Source organism: Emys orbicularis, chromosome 9 (assembly GCF_028017835.1).
Source record: "Emys orbicularis isolate rEmyOrb1 chromosome 9, rEmyOrb1.hap1, whole genome shotgun sequence".
Classification (NCBI taxonomy): domain Eukaryota; kingdom Metazoa; phylum Chordata; order Testudines; family Emydidae; genus Emys; species Emys orbicularis.
This window is the reverse complement of record NC_088691.1, coordinates 60938215-60960217: the sequence shown is the minus strand read 5'-3', so window position 1 is coordinate 60960217 and position 22003 is coordinate 60938215. Positions and strand designations below refer to the sequence as shown.

At 45.8% G+C, this 22003-nt stretch overlaps 1 protein-coding gene across 1 annotated transcript; it reads left to right on the top strand.

Annotated features, from left to right (window-relative positions):
• The first annotated feature begins 3003 nt into the window (after positions 1-3003).
• On the top strand, positions 3004-21715 carry PARL (presenilin associated rhomboid like). The gene is made up of 11 exons (XM_065410564.1): positions 3004-3092; positions 4205-4397; positions 5633-5773; positions 9796-9844; positions 12322-12417; positions 13680-13829; positions 14398-14468; positions 15890-15991; positions 18786-18883; positions 19935-20419; positions 20647-21715. The coding sequence occupies exons 1-10, from the start codon at positions 3022-3024 to the stop codon at positions 20047-20049; spliced, it is 1086 nt and encodes a 361-aa protein (XP_065266636.1). The 5' UTR covers positions 3004-3021; the 3' UTR covers positions 20050-20419; positions 20647-21715.
• Positions 21716-22003: the final 288 nt, after the last annotated feature.

The window sequence follows — 22003 nt, the reverse complement described above, 5'->3', positions numbered from 1 at the left end:
TGGTGAAATCAATGTTTTCCGATATAAATCGATTCCCTACTAGTCTAGCTATGCCAGCCAGGCTCTCATGCCCTGGGCCTTGCTGCAGGAGCCAAGCCCCCTCAGATTACAAGCCCCATGGGTCCAGGGCCATCCCTAGCCATTTGGGTGCCCTATGCAGCCCCCGCATGGGGAGGCTGTGTGGGAGCCCAGGCCTCCTCCCCCAGGGTCTGGGAGGCAGGAGCTGTGGGGGGGCACATTGGGGGGCCCCACAGGCCCAGAGGGGCCTGGGGAATTAGCGGGGGGCCGGCAGCAGTCTGCTCTGCTTCCCTTGCCCCGGCCCCAGCCGTGTTGCTCGGGGGAGGGGGCTTAGGGGAAAGGGTCCCCCCTGCACTCACCGGCAGCAGCGGAAAGCGGAGCAGCCCGGCCCCAGCTCGCTGTACTCCGCCACCTCCAAGCCGCAGCACTCCGCTTCCCGCCGCTGGTGAGTGTGGGGAGGTTGGGGAAAGGACACCCCCCACACTCGCTGGCGGCGGAAAGCGGAGCGACGCGGCTCCAGCCAGCTCTACTCTGCCAGCTCCCAGCAGCAGGGCTCCGCTTCCTGCAGCTGGTGAGTGCGGGGGGTGTCCTTTCCCCAACCTCCCCGCACTCACCAGCCGCGGGAAGCAGAGCGCCGCGGCTAGGAGCTGGCGGAGTGGAGCAGGCTGGGGTCGGGTTGCTCTGCTTCCCACCGCTGCCAGTGAGTGCAGGGTTGCTGGGGGAAGAGGTGGAATGGGGGCGGGCTGGGGGCGGAGCAGGGGGAAGGGCAAGAGGTGGGGCGGAGAGAGTTGTCCGGGGCCCCACACCCCGCTAGGGATGGCCCTGCCCCTTGCAGTGGGCGCAGCCTGTCGGGGGGGCCGGCCGAGGGATAGGGCTGGTCGCCGGGGCTGGTGCTGCCGCATATGCAGCACACGCAGCTGCCCAGAGCACCATGAAATTTGGGGCAATTTGGTGCCCCAAATTTCATGGTGCCCTACGCAGCTGCATATGCTGCGTATGCCTAAGGACGGCCCTGCACCAGGGCCGCCCGGGAGGGGGGGGGAAGTGGGGCAATTTGCCCCAGACCCCGCAGGGGCCCTGCGAGCCCTGGCCTGGCGGCGGTCCGGGTCTTTGGCGGCATTTCGGTGGCAGGGGGCCCTTCAGTGCTGCCGAAGACGCGGAGCGACTGAAGGGCCCCCCGCCGCCGAAGACCCGGACTGCCGCCGGGTGAGTACAAGCAACGCAGCTCCCCCGCTTTGCCCCACGCCCCCAGAATCCTCTGGGCGGCCCTGCTCTACACATAGGGTTACCATATTTAAAAAATAAAAAAAGAGGACACTCCACGGGCCCTGGCCCCGCCCCTTTCCCACCCCGGCCCCGCCCCAACTCCGCCCTTTCCCCGCCCCTTCCCCAAAGTCCCCGTCCTAACTCCCCCTCCTCCCTCCCAGCCACGCGAAAAGGGCTGCCCGAGCGCTACCGGCTTTACGGTTTGCCGGGCAGCCTCCAGACCCTGCGCCCCCGGCCGGTGCTTCCCCAGCGCAGCTGGAGCCCGGGAGGGGAAGCGCCCAGCCGGGGGCGCAGGGTCTGGAGGCTGCCCGGCAAACCATGAAGCCGGTAGCGCTCGGGCTTCGGGCAGCCCCTATGCCTCCAGACCCTGCGCCACCGGCCGGGCACTTCCCCTCCCAGGCGCCAGCTGCTCTGCTCCTCCCCAGACTCAGACTTCGGCTCTGTTTAAGAGCCAAGCTGCCCGAGCCAGCGCTACCGGCTTCGGGCAGCCCCCGTGCCTCCGGACCCCAGCCGCCGGCCGGGCACTTCTCCTCCCCGGCTCCAGCTGCTCTGCTCCTCCCCGGACTCAGACTTCGGCTCTGTTTAAGAGCCAAGCTGCCCGAGCCAGCGCTACTGGCTTCGGGCAGCCCCCGTACCTCCGGACCCCGAGCCGCCGGCCGGGCACTTCCCTTCCCAGGCTCCAGCTGCTCTGCTCCGGCGGCGCAGGGTCCGGAGGCAAGGGGGCTGCCCGAAGCCGGTAGCGCTGGCTCGGGCAGCTTGGCTCTTAAACAGAGCCGAAGTCTGAGTCAGGGGAGGAGCAGAGCAGCCGCGGGAGAGGAAGTGCCCGGCCGGTATTTTTCCCGGACATGTTCGGCTTTTTGGCAATTCCCCCCGGACGGGGGTTTGATTGCCGAAAAGCCGGACATGTCCGGGAAAAACCGGACGTATGGTAACCCTACCTACACAGGTCTGCAGGGCCTAGGGGAGAATGTAGGAGCTGCCATGGGGCTCCCCCAGGCCTCCTGCTGCTGGGCTTCTGCCTCCCCCAGCCCTACAGCAGCTGCTACCCTCAGCCCCCAGGGTCAGCACCCCTCAGCAGCAGACCCAGTGGGATCTCCTCCAGCCCTCCCCAGGGGGCCCACAGACACCACAGCCCTGCGCGCCTTCTCATGGCCGCCATCTTTGAAACAGCTTTTCACTTAGGCATCAAGGCGGGGAGGAGGTAAGATCAGTCTTCGAAAATGCCCCTGTCAACATGGAGGGCAAGGGGGAGCTCTGTGGTCACGTGGTAACGACTTTCTCAACATGGCGGCCCAGGCTGCGCTGGGAATACCGGAAATGCCCTTCTCAACATGGCCGAGGTCGAGCTGGGAAAGACAGGCGATGACCGTCTCAACATGGCGTCTAAAGTGGGATGTGGCCTATATCCTTCTCAACATGGCGGCTAAAGTGGGATGCGGCCTATATCCTTCTCAACATGGCGGCTGTTGTTGACCGGAGTACCAGAAATATCCTTCTCAACATGGCGTCCGGGGAGCGACCGTACAGTCTCTACGGGACCGGTAGCTGCCGGCCAGGCCCAGCCTTGTCCCAGCTACGGCCGGGCATGTGTGCGTGGGGTGGGCTGTCCTCCCCCGCACTGTAGGATGGCCGGGATCCAGCCCTCCCCTGTCCCCTTGTGACGCCCCGGTTAGATGGCGACCGGGGCTGCCGGGTGCTCCGGAAGCGCTTGAGGTGCGGGCGGGCCAGGGTCGGAACATGGCGTGGAGCTGCAGGGCCTGGCTGTGCAGCCGAGAGATGCTGAGCGGCCGCCGCTGCCGGGGGCACAGGTACGGGGGGAGCGGCCCGCCCGGGACGGGGTCCCCGCTGAGGCCGGTGCGATGAGTCGGGAGGGGGGTCTGGTGATAGGCACAGGGGACGGGGGCGTGCCCCCGATGGCTGCTGGTGGGTGGGAAGGGCCCCAGCACCTTGCGGGCTGTCACCGACCCCTCAGGCTCTGCACAGTCACGGTGCCGTGTGAGCAGCGCCCCGGCTCCGAGCTGAGGGCTTTAACCGGCGAGACCCAGCCTGGGCTCTGCCCGTCTCCCCCTCCCCTGCCTCTCCAGCCGGCCGCTGAATGGCCCAGGCTCGGCCAGGGGCGCGTTTCAGAGGAAATGTTGAAAATCACACCAGGGAGTGGAGCCCGGCTGTGTAGAACCAGTGTTGGGCCTATGGGTCTCCAGCACGCACCCGGCGCCCCTTGGCTAGGGCAGGTTGAGATCCCCCCCGGGGGGGGGGGCATTTAACCGAGTGAGAGCACTGTCTGTAATGGTACATAAGTCCCCAGGTGGTAGTGCAGTACTAAGATCGAGCATTAAAATGAGGAAATTCCCACAGTTGAAATTCCTTCAGCATTAACTCGAGCACACTGCCATCCAGTGGTGTTATTTTAACCATATTACTTGATAACAGGGTAATGCACTAAGATTACACTTGAAGTAACAGAAAATTAACTTGGCCATTTCCAGGCCTGAAATTTCAGCTGCTGCCCAGCAGTTCCCCAGCCTTGGGAAATGAATTGTCTGAGTTAGTTTCCTAACACAATGAAGATCAGGTAGAGTTACACCATGTTGCCAGCACTTCTAGCTAGTATGCTCATACCATGATTATTGTATTTTCATATCCTTATGCAAGCTAGACTGGAAAATGAGAGTATGAAACACACAATAGCTAGTTTCCCCATTCTGTGAAAGGCAAAGTAAATCCTGAAGCAAGGAAATTCTGTAGCATGCAGGTGAAGAACACACACCTTTACAGTTGTGAAAAGAAGTTCGCTGGTCTATCTCCCCCACCCTACCAAAAAGTTTCTGTCATGTCTACATAATAAGGCAGTCTGGGTTTAAATTGAAATAGTGAGTCAACATTGACTTTGTCTATGGCGCACATTTCTTCTTTCCCCCAGGTTTACTTTATATACACAGCAGAGAAATGGATTCAAAAGAGTGCCCCAAAAGACTGAACCTCGAAAACCAGACCAAGAAAGTGGCTCCAAAACATACAAAAGCAGTCTGTCTCCTCCAGTACAGGAAACAATCTTTTATACTTCTTCCCCTTCGCTGAAGCATCTTGTGAAGCCATTCTTTTTTACAATTGGGGTAATTGTTTGTGCCATCATGTTACACGTATTAGAAGTAGCATTGATGCGGAGTTACTTGTGCAGGTGACTGCACTAGAATTTGTGCATGATAAGCAAAAGTATTCCATTAAAAATAATGCAATTAAATCCCAGAAGCTTATTGCATGAGGCTGTACACCTGTCACCATCAAGGTACCTTTTCTTACATTTTTAAAACAGTTTTCTCAGAACATACTTTTTTCTATCTTAACTCACTATCTTCAGTGGGTTTGGTGAATTTCTTCCAGAAGGAGTATTACCAAATTGTTACCCCATTAATCTGTGAATGCCTGCTTAAATAGTCCTGTATTTTTCTAATCTGCACAGTGTCTTGCTTGCCAGTCCTAAGGGAGCTGCCATCCCTTTCAAAGGGAGAGAATATTCTTGAATACGTTTCCCATACATATACTATTCAGCTAGCTTCTTATTGAGCCCTGAGTGTTGCCAGTACTTCTCCCTCTCCCAAATAAGGTTAAAAAAAAAATCAGCCTGAAGCTAAACAAACTGGTAGCTGTTTTCATATACTCTACAACCTTTCTGAATCATCCTTGAAGGTCAAAAGAACGAGGAGTATTTGTGGCACCTTAGAGACTAACAAATTTATTTGAGCATAAGCTTTCGTGGGCTAAAACCCACTTCATCGGATGCATTCAGAGTCCCTTTCCTGTTGCATCCCAGTCAGTGTCCCATCCTCTGGTACCTATTTCCCTTCTCCCTCCAGCCTGAAAGAAAGGGAATGAAGACCTCTCCTAACAAGTAGAAAGGAGCAGAGGGTTTAGCACACTGACCCTAAATTTTGCAACAAGAGTCCTGATTTTTGTGGCACGGTATTGTCTAATCCTGCCACAAACTGGCAGTTAGGCAATAACCTGCAATGTCTGGCAAAATAACCATAAAAGAAGGCTCTTATTAAATATTGTTTCAGAGTAGCAGCCGTGTTAGTCTGTATCCGCAAAAAGAACAGGAATACTTGTGGCACCTTAGAGACTAACCAGTTTATTTGAGCATAAGCTTTTATGGGCTATAGCCCACTTCATCGGATGTAATACAATCAATATTGCTACATAATTCAGTGAGAACCTCACTCTTTGAATGTTTATAATAGTATTAATATGTAAGTGCAGTAGGAGCACATGCTATATTTTTACCTAAAATTGTATAAGGATTTGTCTTCCATATTAGACTTTGATTTTGAATGCATCTAATGTTACATAGTTTACAGGCTGTGCATTTGGATCAGCTGCTATTTGGCAGTATGAATACCTAAAATCCCGGGTCCAGAACTATTTTGATGAGGCTCGAGCAGATTGGATGGATAAGTTACGACCTCAGAAAAATGGGGACTTCAGAAAGCAGGTACACAGAACATAACTATCTTGTGCATTTAAATGTGGTCAGTACAGTGACTATAGGACTATAATAACATGTATTGCATATGAATAGTGTGCTTAGTGTTTTACTGAATATGATGCTTGACCTACCTCAGTAATGTAACCTTGGAAGACTGCTATGTGGTCAATACTGTATAAAACAAACTAAAAGTCAGGCATGCATATTGATGCCGCTAGTATTGGTTGAGTACAGTAATAGATACTTGTCTGTCTTTTATTTTATAGTAGCAAATTCTTGGCACTTTAACAACTTTTCTAATTAGTGCTGTATGGCAAAACTGTTTTGATCAGAGGGATAACTGTGTGTGTTACTCTGAGTTTTGTATTTAAAGAATGAAACTGGACCCTGAAGGAAGGGCCTGAACAGACTTTTGGGGGTGGTATTAGTCCTTTCTGGGCTGGGGAGACAGGCTTCCAGCTTACAGTGTGCTATATGTTCGAAAGGAAACTGATTTACAATTAGCACAGATGAAAAGTAAACATTTGGCACTGCTAGCAAATAGATACTGAAGAAATGAAATAGCAGCCCCCTTCTTGCTCCTCTCCTCCCCCCCCCCAAAAAAAGAAAGGGAGACCAATAGTTCTTGGTATGTCTAATATATCTTAAAATGCCACTCACTTTTTTATCATGTTAGAAGGCGTAGTATTGCCAACCCTCAGTGTTCAAAAATCATTGGCTTAAAAATTGGCTTAAAAATCATGAGATTAAAAAAAAAAAAAGCATAAATATGAGATTCTTGTCTTCAAGTTTCATGTTTTCAAGCTTTTCTTTGCAATTATAAGGACTAGAAACTTTTTATAAATGAACATTAAAAAAAAAATCCTAAGTAAACACCTGACTCCAGAATTTGTGACTTTAAGACAAAGACCAAATATTGCTAGGCTTATGATAAAATTATCAGTTGGCAACACTGGATACCGTAACCACTTGCACTTTGCTGTAATATTTTCATTTAAAATATAAGAAATGGGTTCTGTACATTACGTCCACGGAGAGGTTGGTTCCCTGGCAAGCAGTAGAGCAGATCTGATTCCTAGTCCTGGTCTGTTTCTTCCACTATTAGCAGGGGTGAGTGTGCAGCTGCAGAGGCACTGTGCCCTGAGCAGGATGCAGAGGAACCCTTTGTGTCCATGATGTGAGTTGAATACACTGTAGTACTCCTGTCCAAATGCATGTCTCGTCATCTGTGTTTATATGAATCATGTGTAAGATCAAAGCTGCCCCTTAAGAGTATTTAGAAATTGTGAAGAAAACAAGTTTAGTACTAAATTCTCTGATAGGAAAGGGTTGCTGGATTCTAATTAGCTATCTAAAATATAATAAACAAAACTACCGTGTCATTGCTAATACATTTTAAAAAAAATCTCCAGCTCCCATCTCCATCTGGTAATACAAGTATCCTTCTAAATTCAGCATCCAGTGCTAGTTAATAAAGGCATGTAGGCTTTTTGTATTACACAAAATCATGTTTGCATAATGGCCATACTGGAGGACATGATGGGGAGAAAATATTGATATGGTTTTATCTAGATCCTATGCCAGATAATTAAGGAAGTAGGGAGAGATGGAGTGATGACTTGGAAATGAACAATTCACTGAAATCTTACTTGGTTACTTTTTGTCCAACCTATAGAAATAATTTATGTAGCACCTTGGAGTGTTATAAAACTAAGTATAATCAAATCAACAGTTTTTAAAAAAAAATATTTAAAAGGGACTATTAGAAGGGGACAGAGGGAAAAAAGCACATCTAAGAGCTGCCTGTGGTCATAATAAATTTTTCTAGGGGGTTTCTTAAAGGTGGAGGAGGGACGGGCTGAGCTGGATACAAGGGGGAGTGAATGCCACATCCTGTTAGCTTCCTCTGCAAAAAATGACCTCTGGCACAAAGGTGGACTCTCAAAGGTGGGTGGTGTGAGACCACAAATAGCTGTCAGTAAGAGTCTCCGCCTAGAACAGAGGTGTGCAAACTGTGGCCCGCGGGACCCTCCTGCCCGGCCCTTGAGCTCCCAGCCAGGGAGGCTAGCCCCCAGCCCCTCCCCTGCTATTCCTCCTCCCCCGCAGCCTCAGCTCCCCGTGCTGCCAGCAGTCTGGGCGGTGGGCTGCGAGTTCCTGCCGGGCAGCGCGGCTGTCAGGGCCGGCTCTGGCTTTTTAGCCGCCCCAGCACGGGGGGGGGGGGGAGGAGGGCGGCCGGAGCCCTGGGGGGAGGGCGGCGAGCCCCGGCCAGGGCTCCGCTCTCTCCCCGGCGGCCGGAGCCCCGGGGGGAGGGCGGCGAGCCCCGGCCGGGGCTCCGCTCTCTCCCCGGCGGCCGGAGCCCCGGGGGGAGGGCGGCGAGCCCCGGCCGGGGCTCCGCTCTCTCCCCGGCGGCCGGAGCCCCGGGGGGAGGGCGGCGAGCCCCGGCCGGGGCTCCGCTCTCTCCCCGGCGGCCGGAGCCCCGGGGGGAGGGCGGCGAGCCCCGGCCGGGGCTCCGCTCTCTCCCCGGCGGCCGGAGCCCCGGGGGGAGGGCGGCGAGCCCCCGGCCGGGGCTCCGCTCTCTCCCCGGCGGCCGGAGCCCCGGGGGGAGGGCGGCGAGCCCCGGCCGGGGCTCCGCTCTCTCCCCGGCGGCCGGAGCCCCGGGGGGAGGGCGGCGAGCCCCGGCCGGGGCTCCGCTCTCCCGCCGGCGGCCGGAGCCCCGGGGGGAGGGCGGCGAGCCCCGGCCGGGGCTCCGCTCTCCCGCCGGCGGCCGGAGCCCCGGGGGGAGGGCGGCGAGCCCCGGCCGGGGCTCCGCTCTCCCGCCGGCGGCCGGAGCCCCGGGGGGAGGGCGGCGAGCCCCGGCCGGGGCTCCGCTCTCCCGCCGGCGGCCGGAGCCCCGGGGGGAGGGCGGCGAGCCCCGGCCGGGGCTCCGCTCTCCCGCCGGCGGCCGGAGCCCCGGGGGGAGGGCGGCGAGCCCCGGCCGGGGCTCCGCTCTCCCGCCGGCGGCCGGAGCCCCGGGGGGAGGGCGGCGAGCCCCGGCCCCCTCCAGGTGCCGCCCCAAGCACAAGCTTGGTGGGCTGGTGCCTGGAGCCGGCCCTGGCGGCTGTGAGAACTGCCGGCCTGCCCTGGCGATCTAGACTGAGCGGCGGCAGGACTGGCTCTGGCCGGGTGGCGCGGCTGCCAGTCCTGGTGCTCTGAGTGGCGTGGTAAGGGGGCAGGTAGCAAACGGTTGGATAAGGGGCAGAGGATCCTGGGGGGCAGTCAGGGGACAGGGAGCAGTTGGATGGGGCGGAGGTTCCGGGTGGGGGCGGTCAGGGGACGGGGAACACGGGGGGCGGGGAGGGTTGGATAGGTGTGGGAGTCCTGGGAGGCCTGTCAGGGGGTGGGGGTGTGAATAGGGGTCGGGATAGGGAGGAAGGGGATTGGATAGGGGGTGGGGTCCCGGGAGAGGGTGGTTAGGGGCGGGGGGTCCCGGGAGGGGGCAGTCAGGGGACAAGGAGCCGGGGGGGTTGGATGGGTCAGGAGGGGGCAGTCAGGGGGTAGAAAGTGGGAGGGGCAAGTAGGGGTCAGGGGCCAGGCTGTTTGGGGAGGCACAGCCTTCCCTACCTGGCCCTCCATACAGTTTCGGAACCCCAATGTGGCCCTCAGGCCAAAAAGTTTGCCCACCCCTGGCCTAGGAGATACACATAAATACACAAGGTCTTCATTGGTATAAACTGATATCAATCTTTGGAATTCAATGGAGCTCTGCCGTTTAATACCATGTAAGGATTGGATCTTTTTCTGTAACAGGATATTTAACTGAAAGAGGAGATTTAAAAAAATATATGAACAGGAAATATAACTTTTCTATAAAAAAGCTATTTTAAGTCTAACTGAATATTAGAAGCGTATATTAACTCAATCCTTCTGTTAACAAGAACTTGATTTTTATGAATTTATTTATTTAAGTGAAACCTTATGTGACTTTCAAATCGTTCTGAGATCTGGGCTATTTTGGGAGGTCAGTGAATACCCTACTTATTCTCTTTCAGGTTAACAAGTGGTGGAATAGCCTGAGTGAGGGTCAGCGGACTGTGACAGGTTTGTGTTAGCTTACAAGTATTAGACATTCACAGGAAGAGAATTATGGCAAACAGGTACAGTATGTCACAATAGATGGCTTTCATACAATGCTTATCGATTGTAAGAAACAAAGCAAATCTGTGTACGTACACGCTATTTTCATTCCCCATCTGCATCTGCTACCCATTCCTTCTCACAGAACATATTTCTTGTACGTTACATGAAATCTCCACTCGTTTTGAATATTGTGCAGTATTAGTCAGAATCTTCCTTCCGCTACATGTATAGAAGTACAGTAAAAATTGGGCATGAGGGACCCTCAGAAGCAGCATAGTAAAGAATTTCTACAACCTTGCCAGAGCCTGAAAAGCAGTGCTGTTACTACCAGCACAAACCGTGTTGAATATTGGTTGTCCTTCAAGTTAACAGCTTTCTCATGAGAGATAGATTTACTGTGTACTACTGGGTAAAATGGCTCTTTTCCTTTTTTCTGGAAATATTCTTTGTCATCCAAGGAATATCATGCAATTTTATGCACCATAACCAGAAACAATGGAAATGTTGTAATTTTTTCTCGATGATGTGTTGCAGCATAAATCACTGCTTCCTGTGACTGCATACACAATGTTGCAAACAGGAGGTAGCTATCTTGTTGTGTATCAGATTTTGTTACATAATACACAGGTATTTATATTTAACAGGAGTTGCATGGAATCTGCTTAATACAGAATTATTGAAATCCCATTAATAGACATCTCACATAGCTATTCAGATTAAAGAGAAAAATAGATGAGAAATAGCTAATTTACGGCATTTAATCTAGAACATGCTCCGTGCTATGTATGCTGTATGTAAAAATATTTGAGTACCTGAGCAGATTTCTACTAATCATATTGGAGCCTAAATAACCAGTGTTTCCATTTGTCATAAAACATATATTTATATAGAAAAATTAATTTTTTAAGGACAAAATATTTAAATTGGTTTCAACCACTTTCTGCCTCATTTTAAAGGATTGCTCGGTAGTATAAAAATAAATTGCACTTAAGTCTTGAATGTCTAGGGCAATGATAGACACATTAGAATTCCAGCTAAATATAAGGTCCGATCAACTGGTTTTATACAATATTTTGTATTTTTATACATCCAACTTAAGCTTTTATTATGTCTAAACAAAGTGGTGCCAATATTGTATTTGGAAAAATCAGGTGGAAAATTAATCATGCATAGTCTCTGTGGTGATTCTCAATATGTGGTTAATATTTATATTTAAGGCCCTATTTGAATTGCAGGATGATTGTCAAAAAATTGCAGCTGAGTTGCGGACAAGTCATGGAAAATTGTGGAAAAGTAATAAGACCTTTTTATTTGCACTAATAAAGCCCATTGTTACTGTTCCGTGATTTTCCACTGTCAGCGGCCGCCCAGGGCTCCCGTTGTCAAAATTGCGATGGAAGCCTAATACTGTGGAATTCGCAATTTCCACAATATTGCAAATTAAATAGGGCCTTATTTATATTACATGTAAATTTAACTGATATACATTGAAACCTTTCAAACATGCTTATCTGCCATGTTGCACCACAACAGATTTGGAATTATTTTGCAAAAATTCCTTGTTGGGGTCTTCTATAATTTGGTGGTGTTCAGCACATAATGAAATCTTTGGTTAATAAGAAAGCACTGTAGCATAGGATAGGCGCTCTCTTAAAGCTAAAAGCAGCTCAGAGAAAGTAGATTATACAGATTCTAAATAGAGAATTTCAGATATAAATAGCCTTGAAAATATTTTTCTGGTTTGAGTTCAGCAGGAGTCTTTCAAATAAGTCATGAAAATAAGGAATCTAAGTTTTTACAAGGAAAGAAATTATCTCTCCCTCCCTCCCCACCCCCAGGAATGCCAGATTTATAATATAAACCATTCAGATCTTTAAAAACAGTTTTATGTGCTTTCCAGAGCCAAAGCTATATTTTAATTTGGTTTTAGGTGTCAGCAAATACTTGGAAACATGCAAGGATGTAAACTTTCATCAGTCTGCTCTCAATCATTTACATTCTTATCTAAATTAGAATATGATCAGAATTAAAACTTAGCAAGTAAACAACAATTTGTAAATTACAAAGACAAATTTGTAGTTGCAGATTTCTTGGAAGATTAGTTGTAGCAGATTGCTTGCAGATTTCTTGAAAGTGACTCACTGGACCGTATACATGTGTGTATTTTGTGCAACTAAAGGAACGCTAGTTTAGATACAAAATGTGACTTCTGTTAAAAGGGTTTTAATCGTGTAAAGATTTCTGAATTCCAGTTCATTTTTCTTAAAATCGTCAGAAAATGAAAATTAAAAATTGCCATTTTTATATGGGAGTAGCAAAGAAAAAACGTAGCTATTGTTGTAAATGTGGTTCTGAAATTCTGAAACTTTGCTACCAAGTGCTTTGTTCTTGCATGTTATATTCATACTTTGTCTCTAAATTGGATTTTTTCTTATTAGGTATCATAGCTGCAAATGTCTTTGTGTTCTGTTTATGGAGAATCCCTTCTATTCAGCGGACAATGATTACTTACTTCACATCTAATCCAGCCTCTAGTAAGTATACTGTGTGTGGGTATATGTCCATCCGTCCAGTTCAACAGGTGGGCCTTGGGGAGGGGTAAATTTATAGAAACTTATATTTTTTTTCCCAAAATAGCTTTGCTAGAGATCATAATGTCAAGATTTTGAGGTCCAGTATCTTCAAGGGTGCCACGCTGAACAACAAATGGCTTATGTCTTTGCAAAGGGGGATTTCTCTCATAGTGGAATGAAGTCCTAGCTCTGTCCTGATTATTACTCTTCCTGGTCTTTTGGGAGGAAACAAACCATTTTTATGGTTCTTAAAAAAGCTGTTTTGAAGTTGTTCTTTATTTTTGAACATTAATATTCCCCGCAGATAGGAATTAGAGGCCTGAGTGCAGGGGAGATGGGCACCACCAGACATGCAGAATGGTGTGCATTCACTTATCATTATGTAACAATTATATACTCGCCAATGAGCATGAGAGGATTCCTACCAGTCCCTTGCCACAGAGCTGGCCTTTTCTCCACATGAAGAAGAATCTCAGCTTTCATTCAAGGTAAAATAGGCTTGAAAATGTTAACTGTAGGCTCTAAAGGCACAAGCAGTTGGGGTCCATTTCCAAAACAGAGACGGGGTATGGAGGACACATGAGGGAGGGGGCTCTTCTGGTACCTCCCATCCCCTCACTCCTGCTGTAGAAGTGGAACCCAGATGTTTGTGCCTGTAGGCAGGGATTTGGAAAGCCTAAGGGAATTAGGCAACTAACTGAATTTCAATGGGAGTTGGACTCCCAGTTGACTTAGGGTCCTCTGAAATTTTCAGACTTTGAACTAGAGATTGGTTTCTATCTATTTACCTTTACCACTGCACTGAATAGGACTAGACATTTTTTAAAATGAAAGCTAAGATTCTCCTTCATACCTTAACCTAAGCAGTTATAATTGGACAAAACCCTCATAATGAAAAAAAAAGTGGCTTTCCCACTCTCCAAAGAATGGTGTGGAAGCTTTTGAAAAATCCATGTAATCTTTCCACAAGGAAATCTTTAATGTACTATTTCACATGGGTGACAGATTTCTTAGAAAACGTTGCATGCTTTGGCAGTCACCACACTGAATCTGATGCTCATTACACTTCTCGCATTTTACATGTTTAAAGCTTATGAAATATTTAAGAAGTCTGATAACTATATTTTCTCTTGCTTATGTGTAAGTACTTATGCACACAAATAAAAATACTAAAATGGCCTGTATTTGTTCTTCAGTAACCACTAGTTTTCTGCTTCTTATAGGAGTCCTTTGCTCTCCCATGCTGCTCTCTACATTTAGTCATTTCTCTTTGTTCCACATGGCTGCAAATATGTATGTGCTGTGGAGTTTTTCTTCAAGTATAGTGTCTCTTTTGGGACGTGAGCAGTTCATAGCATTGTACCTTTCTGCAGGTAATTTTTCAAAAAATTAATACTTTAAAGAAATGTCATGACCATACTTATGCAGGTAGGAAGTGAGAGAGAGATTAACATATTTTTCCCTGGCTGCAGACACTGATTCTTCATTCCCATAGGCTGTTGTACACCAACCACGGTGCTTATTTTAATGATTTATTTGTATTACCGTAGTACCTAGGAGCCCTAGTCATGGACCAGGCCCCCATTGTGCGAGGCACTGAACAAAGAACAAAAAGATGGTCCCTGCCCCCAAAGAACTGCTGCAGAACAGAGCACTAATCACATTGGAATGTTTGGTTTTAGGCTGTCAAAGTGCAAGCCTTGTATTTAAAGTCCTGCTCCATCACTGAACTATTAGTTTTTAACATTGTCTTAGGACATCCCTGAGATGACAGACAAAACTACAACTGTTTCTAGTCTCCATGTCTACTGCCTCAAAAAATTAAGTTAAAAAGTTAGTGTGCAAGATACCTCATGCAAACATTCAGGCAATGTTTTGGTGCCTCCTGCCCCTCACTTACATTCCTGATATGGTTTCTAACAGTAATTTCACCTTTTTTAGGTGTTATCTCCACATTTGTCAGTTATGTCAGTAAAGTAACTACTGGAAGATTTGGACCATCACTTGGAGCTGTAAGTAGCATACGTTTTAAAACCCCCAAATACTATATCTCGTAGCATCATTAAAACCAGTTTCAAAGCACTGTATTCCACAGCTTTCTTAAAAATCAGGGATATGTTGGCTTGGGAAGGCAGGCAGAGGTTACCAGCGTTGAGAGTAATCAAACAATAATTCCTGTGCAAGAACTGGGCCATTCTTCCAAGCCCTTGGTACAGCAGCCCAGAACCAATGCTGCTAAATGCTAATGGATTGTAAACTAGTGCTTAACAGCAGGATCTCTTGTCACTGAGTAGATAAGTTGTAGAACTGAACTCACTGTTTTATAAAGGTTGTTACATGAGGCTGTAATGCATAATTATGCTCTAATTATTGAAAATTGTATGCTTTTTGAAGAGATCACAAGAGATCATATGATCAGGGACAGTAGACATTAACAAGTAATGCTGGTGAAATGTTTCCCATCAACTTCCTTCCCAAAAATATAGAACTTTTGCTTGAGCACGCTCAATTTATAGAATTTCTGAAGTTGGCAGGAGTGGTATGCTTATTTTCTGTTCTGCTTACATTTTTTCTAAATAAAAATACCTGCTATCAAAGCTTTGGGATGTTTTAAGGCACTCAACTTATAGTAAGGGTAAAGTGAACTTGCTGCTGGATCAAGATTTATGTTTTTTTGGAGGTTTTATTTATATCATGTTTTGGCTTTTTTAAAAAGACATGTTTTGTTTTTCAAATGGAGGGAGGAACTTGTTGGACAACTAGAGCTGCAGTTTATAAGTTGAATTTCAATTAATGCCATACACATATGGTTCACTTATCCTGCAAGTCATTAGTATTTGCTACAGAGTAACTTTCTCACTGATCAGGTGTTGATATTACCACACAAACTTGCATACAGTTTAAGATCCTGTCCATGCATGGACTTGGAAGATCCTATGGGCTTATGTTGTTAGAGGAGGGGTTTGCTCCAGTTTCCTTGGCCAAAAAAGTTGTCATCTGCTGATGTCCAGCATGCTTTAAACTGAGTGGTTGCTTTCACCTTAGCTACAGTTACATTTCAGCAGTGCTACATGTATATTTCTAAAATTCATTGGGATGAAAGGCACTATAGTCACATCGGTTATTTATGATTGTTACAAATGGCATGGTTTTCAGAAAAGGTTACAACTTGTTCACTTGTTTTTTAGAGGTCAGACAGTGAGGACATAGGAAGCAATTCTTTCAGCTTTTATACATTCAGATCTCAAAATAAAGCAATGATTCCTTGATTTATTTCTATACTAAACTTACCATACTGTTTTGTGCTTTGGGACTTGTCATAGGGCTGCATTGGAAAAGAAAGGCAGCAAGCAAAATAGGTTCACATACAGAAAAATAAATTTCCCTTGTGTAATATCTCAGCTCACTTTCATGTATTTTAATGTATTTTCAGTCAGGAGCTATAATGACTGTCCTTGCAGCAGTATGTATGAAGATGCCAGAAGCAAAACTAGCCATCATACTTCTTCCAATGTTCACATTTACAGCAGGAAATGTAAGTGCCCTTGAATATCAGAAATTATATACTTTAAATATTTTCCTTTCCCTACACTCCAACAGTATCTGAATGTCTCCTTTTAATATGAATATACAAACAATATCTAATTTTTATTTAAATACATGGTCATGGCTTGAAGTCTTAGGGCCTGATTTGCTGTTGCTCTGAACTTTATGTAGTCATTTACACCAATGCAAAGTGGGCATAAAATGTTGTCATTCTCATATGGTAGAGTTCTGCACTGACTCTATTCTAGTATAATGACTAGACGTGGTGTAGAGCAAACAAGAATCAGGCTTGTTTTCAATTGCTTGTCTCTTCTTTTTTAAATTGTGTAGAGCTTAACTTCTAGATTGCTTCCTGGAAATGTATTTCACACCCAATTCTTAAAGTTACAGGAAATGGGGGTAGGGAAAGGGAACCCGATGCCTGTGAGGAAGTACAACAAAATTGTGTACGTGCACTGTGGGACCCTCTTGTCATTCAAAGTGTGGCACATAGTGTACGGGCTATGTTTGTTAGGGATAAACTGCAGGACCTGGTTACTTATTTCAGGCAACTTTAAATTAACTGTGTGAAAAATAATTCGGGGGCGAATAAGAAGGAGAGGAAATCTGCAAAGGCAGAGGCAGATTTGAGAATTTAATTTTCCAGAAAAAAATCATTTCTAATCGCATTGCTGTAGATGCTTGTCTCCTGCTTTAGACGCTTCCTATTGCTGCTTCTAAGAACATAAGTTTTAGGAACAGGAATAGATCACTGGGGCTTTTGTGGCACATTCTTAATATTCTCATTCTTTGATTCCTTTCCCCGCTTTTAAAAATATATATATTTTAGAAACTCATTCATATATCTTGACTCCTGAGTTAAGATGCGTAGTCATCTTTTTTGTATGCTACTGAACATTGTTTTAGTATGATAGCTTAATTGCTTTGTTTTAACCCATTTTAAGACAACTGGATTTAAAATATGTGTTGTACAGGAATGAGTTTACTGAGATTCTATCAGTTTTAAATTTCAAAGCATTTCTTAGGCCTTGTCTACACTGGCAAGTTTCTGCGTACCAAAGCAGCTTTCTGCATTGTAACTCCCGAGGTGTGCACAGTGCCAAGCCACTTAGGCTTGGTCTACACTTACCCCCCAAGTCGAAGTAAGGTACGCAAATTCAGCTACGTGAATAACGTAGCTGAATTCGACATACCTTACTTCGAACTTACCGCGGTTCAGACGCGGTCCACACGCGGCAGGCAGGCTCCCCCGTCGACTCCGCGGTACTCCTCTCGTCTAGCTGGAGTACCGCAGTCGACGGCGAGCACTTCCTGGTTCGATTTATCGCGTCCACACCAGACGCGATAAATCGAACCCGGAACTTCGATCCCCAGCCGCCGAACTAGCGCGGCAGTGTAGACATACCCTAAGTGCACAGAAACTGAGCAGTTGCAGTGCTGTAAAAAAACCACCCCGTTGAGAGGCGTAGAGCTTTCTGCGCCGGGGCTATAGCATCGCAGAAAGCCAGTGTAGACACTCTGGTCGATTACAGCGCTGCAGTTGGTCTCCGGGAGGTGTCCCACAATGCCTGTTTTTGCCTCTCTGGTCATCAGTTTGAACTCTACTAGCCTGCCCTCAGGTGACCAACCGTCATCCCCACCCCTTAAGTTCCTTGGCAGTTTTGAAAGTCCTTTTCTGTTTGCTCGGTGACGCATACAGTGGTCTCAACGCATCTTTCTAGGTGACCATGCCTGCTCAACGCAGCTCTGTGTAAGCTTGAAAGCTTGTCTTTCACCAACAGAAATTGGTCCAATAAAAGATATCACCTCAACCACTGTTTCTTTAATTACACTTTGGCCACAAAAAAACCCCCAAACAACCCCTCTAACCATAATAGTCCAAATGTGAGAATGTAACTCTCTCTCTCAGAATTGAAGGCAATTAGTTTAATCCTGAGTACATATAATTAGGTGCTAATTATTCTAGTTAATACTATGGTAAATATGCAAACTGTTGCCCCATATTACTGCTAGTGTATAACCCAAGAAACATGCACACTTGTATAAGTCTTAGGACTTATAGTTAGTAAACTGCATCCACTAAAGGGTCACATACTTTATCAGTACTTCTGCTTATACAGTAGTACTTAACCATTCTAGAATATCCTGATCTCCTACTCTTAAATAGGTCTGATATTTCATCCAGTATTGGTACTAGTCGTGGGTGAGAAGTTGAGGATGATGTCCCACACCTTCCATCTAGTAGAGGCAGAGGTGTATACCTGCATGGTTGGAGGGGGCAGTGTTTGGGAATACAGACACAAATCTAGGCTGTTACTGCATAGAATGATTATGACTTATATAGAACTGACTTGTGAATGAGATATTTGCTACACTTCCTTAATTGGAGTGGTCTGTATGTAGTGTTCCTTTTTACCAGCGATTTACCTCCTTTTCTGGCTTGACGTTGCAGTAGAGCTGATATGTTTTTAAAATGTAATAAAAGCACATTTTAGGTTGTAGAGTATTTTAAATACATTATATTTACTGCCACATTCTTAGCCTCCTTTCTTCTGTGGCTTCTGGTAGAAGTAGACTTCATGTATATTGTCTGGTGAGAAAAGAGCAGGACTAGAGTCTAGGCCTGTCTCAAGAGAAATCCTTATGTAGTAAGTATTGTTGCATGTCATGGGGAATGTTCCATCATTTAAATGTTTGCTTAATGGTAAATATGAAGTGTTCCTACTGCTGGATATTAGAGACTGCTGCAGATTCTGCTCACACAATGCTTTGTTCATTTTTAGGCTTTAAAAGCCATTATTGCAATGGACACCGCAGGACTTGTTCTGGGTTGGAAATTTTTTGACCATGCAGCACATCTTGGGGGAGCTATATTTGGAATGTAAGTTTTTGTTATCTATTAACTTTATCGATTGTGTGCAAACAATTCTGTATTAGAAAAAGAGAAAATATTTAAAACCTTCTGTTGCATTAGTTTAATGGAGGGCACACTGGACTAATGAAAACATCTTTTCAACTGTGCAGCTCAGTAAAACTTCCCATGTCTCAGTGTATCTCATCAGTTTGGGTGGGTTAGTGAGCAACTGTGAGATCTGTTAGGTCAAATTCCATTGAAAAGCTAGTAATTTTGTTTGGCTGCGTTGTCTCCATGTATGAAGCCTTCAAAGGTTATCGCTAATTGGGTTGAAGCACTAGAAAATGTAGGAAACAAACAATTTGGCATTGTGTGGTGTTGAACTAATTACCTAATCTGTCTGTCTCTTTCTTTGCTCTGAGAGAGCTATAGTATTGTCTAGCTCCAGAGTTCTCAACTTTTTTTTCTTTCATGATTCCTAACCTCACCATAGCCTTCTGCTAATCCCTGGTGCTGATGTTCATTTAAATGTCTGTGTTATGCCGGAAAAGTTACTTCCAATGGATTACTTCTGCATCCATCCAGTTAGAGGAGGCAGTTTGCTTCAAATGAAGTGACTCTATTCTAGATTTTTTTCTGAGTTCATTTGCATATCGGGAAATACCTCTGCGGCAATATAGTTGGAATGCATTGACATAAGCAATATATACTCTACTCTAATATTCTTTTAAGTGGAGTAGTAATTGGTGCAAATTTTTTGGCTACAGAAGATAGAAATTTGAGGTGCTAACTACTGTTCAACTACATGGGGGCAGGTGGAAGTATAGAACTGTGTAAGTTATTAGGAGTAAATGGAACCAGAAAGCTTACCTAAAGTTGTCAGTGTTTTCTTCCAAAAGCTTATCAAACTTCTTTTAAAAACTTACCCTATTCATTTCTATTACTGCTTCTTCTGGGTTATCCCATCTATTATGCTGTTTAACAGATATTCCAGTTATCATCTTTCAGTGTTCTATCTCATTCTTAACTTTAGCTTCGCATGATCTAATTTCAGTTGAAGTTTTGTTTTTGTTTTCAGTTGGTATGTAACTTATGGCCATGAACTCATATGGAAGAACAGAGAACCACTGGTGAAGGCTTGGCATGAAATGAGGTCTAAGAGCCGAGGAAAAGGAGGTGGAGGATCTCACTGATTCTAATTTTACAGCCTGCTTGTGCAGAAAACGGTGTGCTACTTGAAGACATGGAAGTGAATTGGTTCTGGAATTGTTTTTGCAACTCCACAGAAAACCACTTAGGATGTGTAGTTTCTAATGTAAACTACACTTGCAAATAAATGCAGTTCAGTAGAGAATGAACTGACAAAGTTGAAAAAATAAAGTTTATATCTGATTGGTTTATGAAGTAAACGTGTGCATCACATTTTTAAAAACTATTTGACAAGAAGCAATATTTTCACTTAAGTGGCTGGAAGCTGAAACCGGGCACATTCAAATAAGAAATTAAGCACAATTTTTTTAACAGTGTTGGTGATTAACCATTGAAACAAACTACCAAGGGAAGGCAACAGAGGGTCCTGTGGCACCTTTAAGACTAACAGAAGTATTGGGAGCATAAGCTTTCGTGGGTAAGAACCTCACTTCTTCAGATGCAAGAAGTGAGGTTCTTACCCACGAAAGCTTATGCTCCCAATACTTCTGTTAGTCTTAAAGGTGCCACCGGACCCTCTGTTGCTTTTTACAGATTCAGACTAACACGGCTACCCCTCTGATACTTGATACCAAGGGAAGGTGAATTCACCCTCTTGATATCTTCAAATCAAGGCTGGATGCCTTTTTGGAAGATATGCTTTAGCCAAATAAGGTATTAGACTCAGTACAGGCATAGGGGGGTGAAATTTAATGGCCTGTAATATAAAGGAGGTCAGACTAGATCAGTGGTTCCCAAACTGGGGTTTGTGAAATGTATCGGAGTTCTCAGAAAAAAATTCTGTAATGGCGGACAGAGCTGTCCGTAGGGACCCTGGGAGCTGACAGCCCAAGCCCCATGATTATGACTTCCTGGCAGAACAAGTTTAAGCTTTGTTGTAGTTGTGCATTGTTTGCCTGAACTGCTCAAGACCCGAATGCTTGTGGGAGGAACTTTTTCTTTGAGTTGGCTTCTTAAATACCTTGATGCTGTTTCACATCTGGTACTCCTTGATGAAACATGTAGGAGGCTTAATCAAAGTGATATGAGCTACAAAAGTGAAATCTTGAGTGTTGCCATTTTCATAATGTAATAAAATGAATAATGTAATGATATTTAATATAATATTAAATAGTGTGTAATAAGCATGTCATAAAAAAACCAAATTATTTCCAAGATCACTGCTTCTATAATTTATGCTCAAGTAAGGGAGAAACTACCTGGAAATAATTCATTTTTAGGAGGGGTTCGTGAGATTTGATATTTTTGTGAAAAGGGTTTGTGGGTTGTTAAAGTTTGGGAACCACTGGACTAGATTATCTAATGGTCCCTTCTCGCTGTAAGTTCTATGAATCTATGAAAAATACTGGCCTTGATTTAAATGTTAGTTGTACAGTAGCATTGACACCTAGCAAAACTACATTAATAATGTTAAGAGTCTGGCTCATACTCTGATGGCAGGCTCTTATTCAATGTATTCTAGCTTTCAGTTCTTTCTACCTCCAAGACATTATCAAAGGATGCATTTAGAATTTGTCACTGGAGAATTTTTTCTTTGTTCTGTTGCATGTAATTAGAACAATGGCCTGTTTCATGTTAGTTTGGATATTTTTGCCACGAGTTATCACAGGAGACATTCCACCTTCAGCATTTCTCTCCCAGTGAACTGCATTCATTTAAAAAAAAAAAAAAAAAAAAAAAAAACTTTCCTGCCCTATAGTTTCATTTAGCATTATTTTGAGGATTCTAAAATAGTAGCGTATGGCTCTGAGCTCGCCAATGGATGGAGAAGATGAGAACGTGAAGCTGCAGCAGAAACTTCTGTGCTGTTTTTCTCATCACAGGCACTCTTTGATAACTGGATGAATTTGAGATTGATCTGGGGTTTGACACAAGCATCAAAATGGTTCCTATTATGTAAATACTATGCGGCACTAAACTGGTGATCTGTGTGGGGGA

Bases quoted from the DNA above. Each gene is read 5' to 3' on its own strand.
- PARL (XM_065410564.1), top strand. From the start codon at position 3,022: ATGGCGTGGAGCTGCAGGGCCTGGCTGTGCAGCCGAGAGATGCTGAGC. The intron at 3,093-4,204 runs GTACGGGGGGAG...TCTTTCCCCCAG, and splicing joins CGCCGCTGCCGGGGGCACAG to GTTTACTTTATATACACAGC. The intron at 14,469-15,889 runs GTAAGTAGCATA...ATGTATTTTCAG, and splicing joins TTGGACCATCACTTGGAGCT to TCAGGAGCTATAATGACTGT.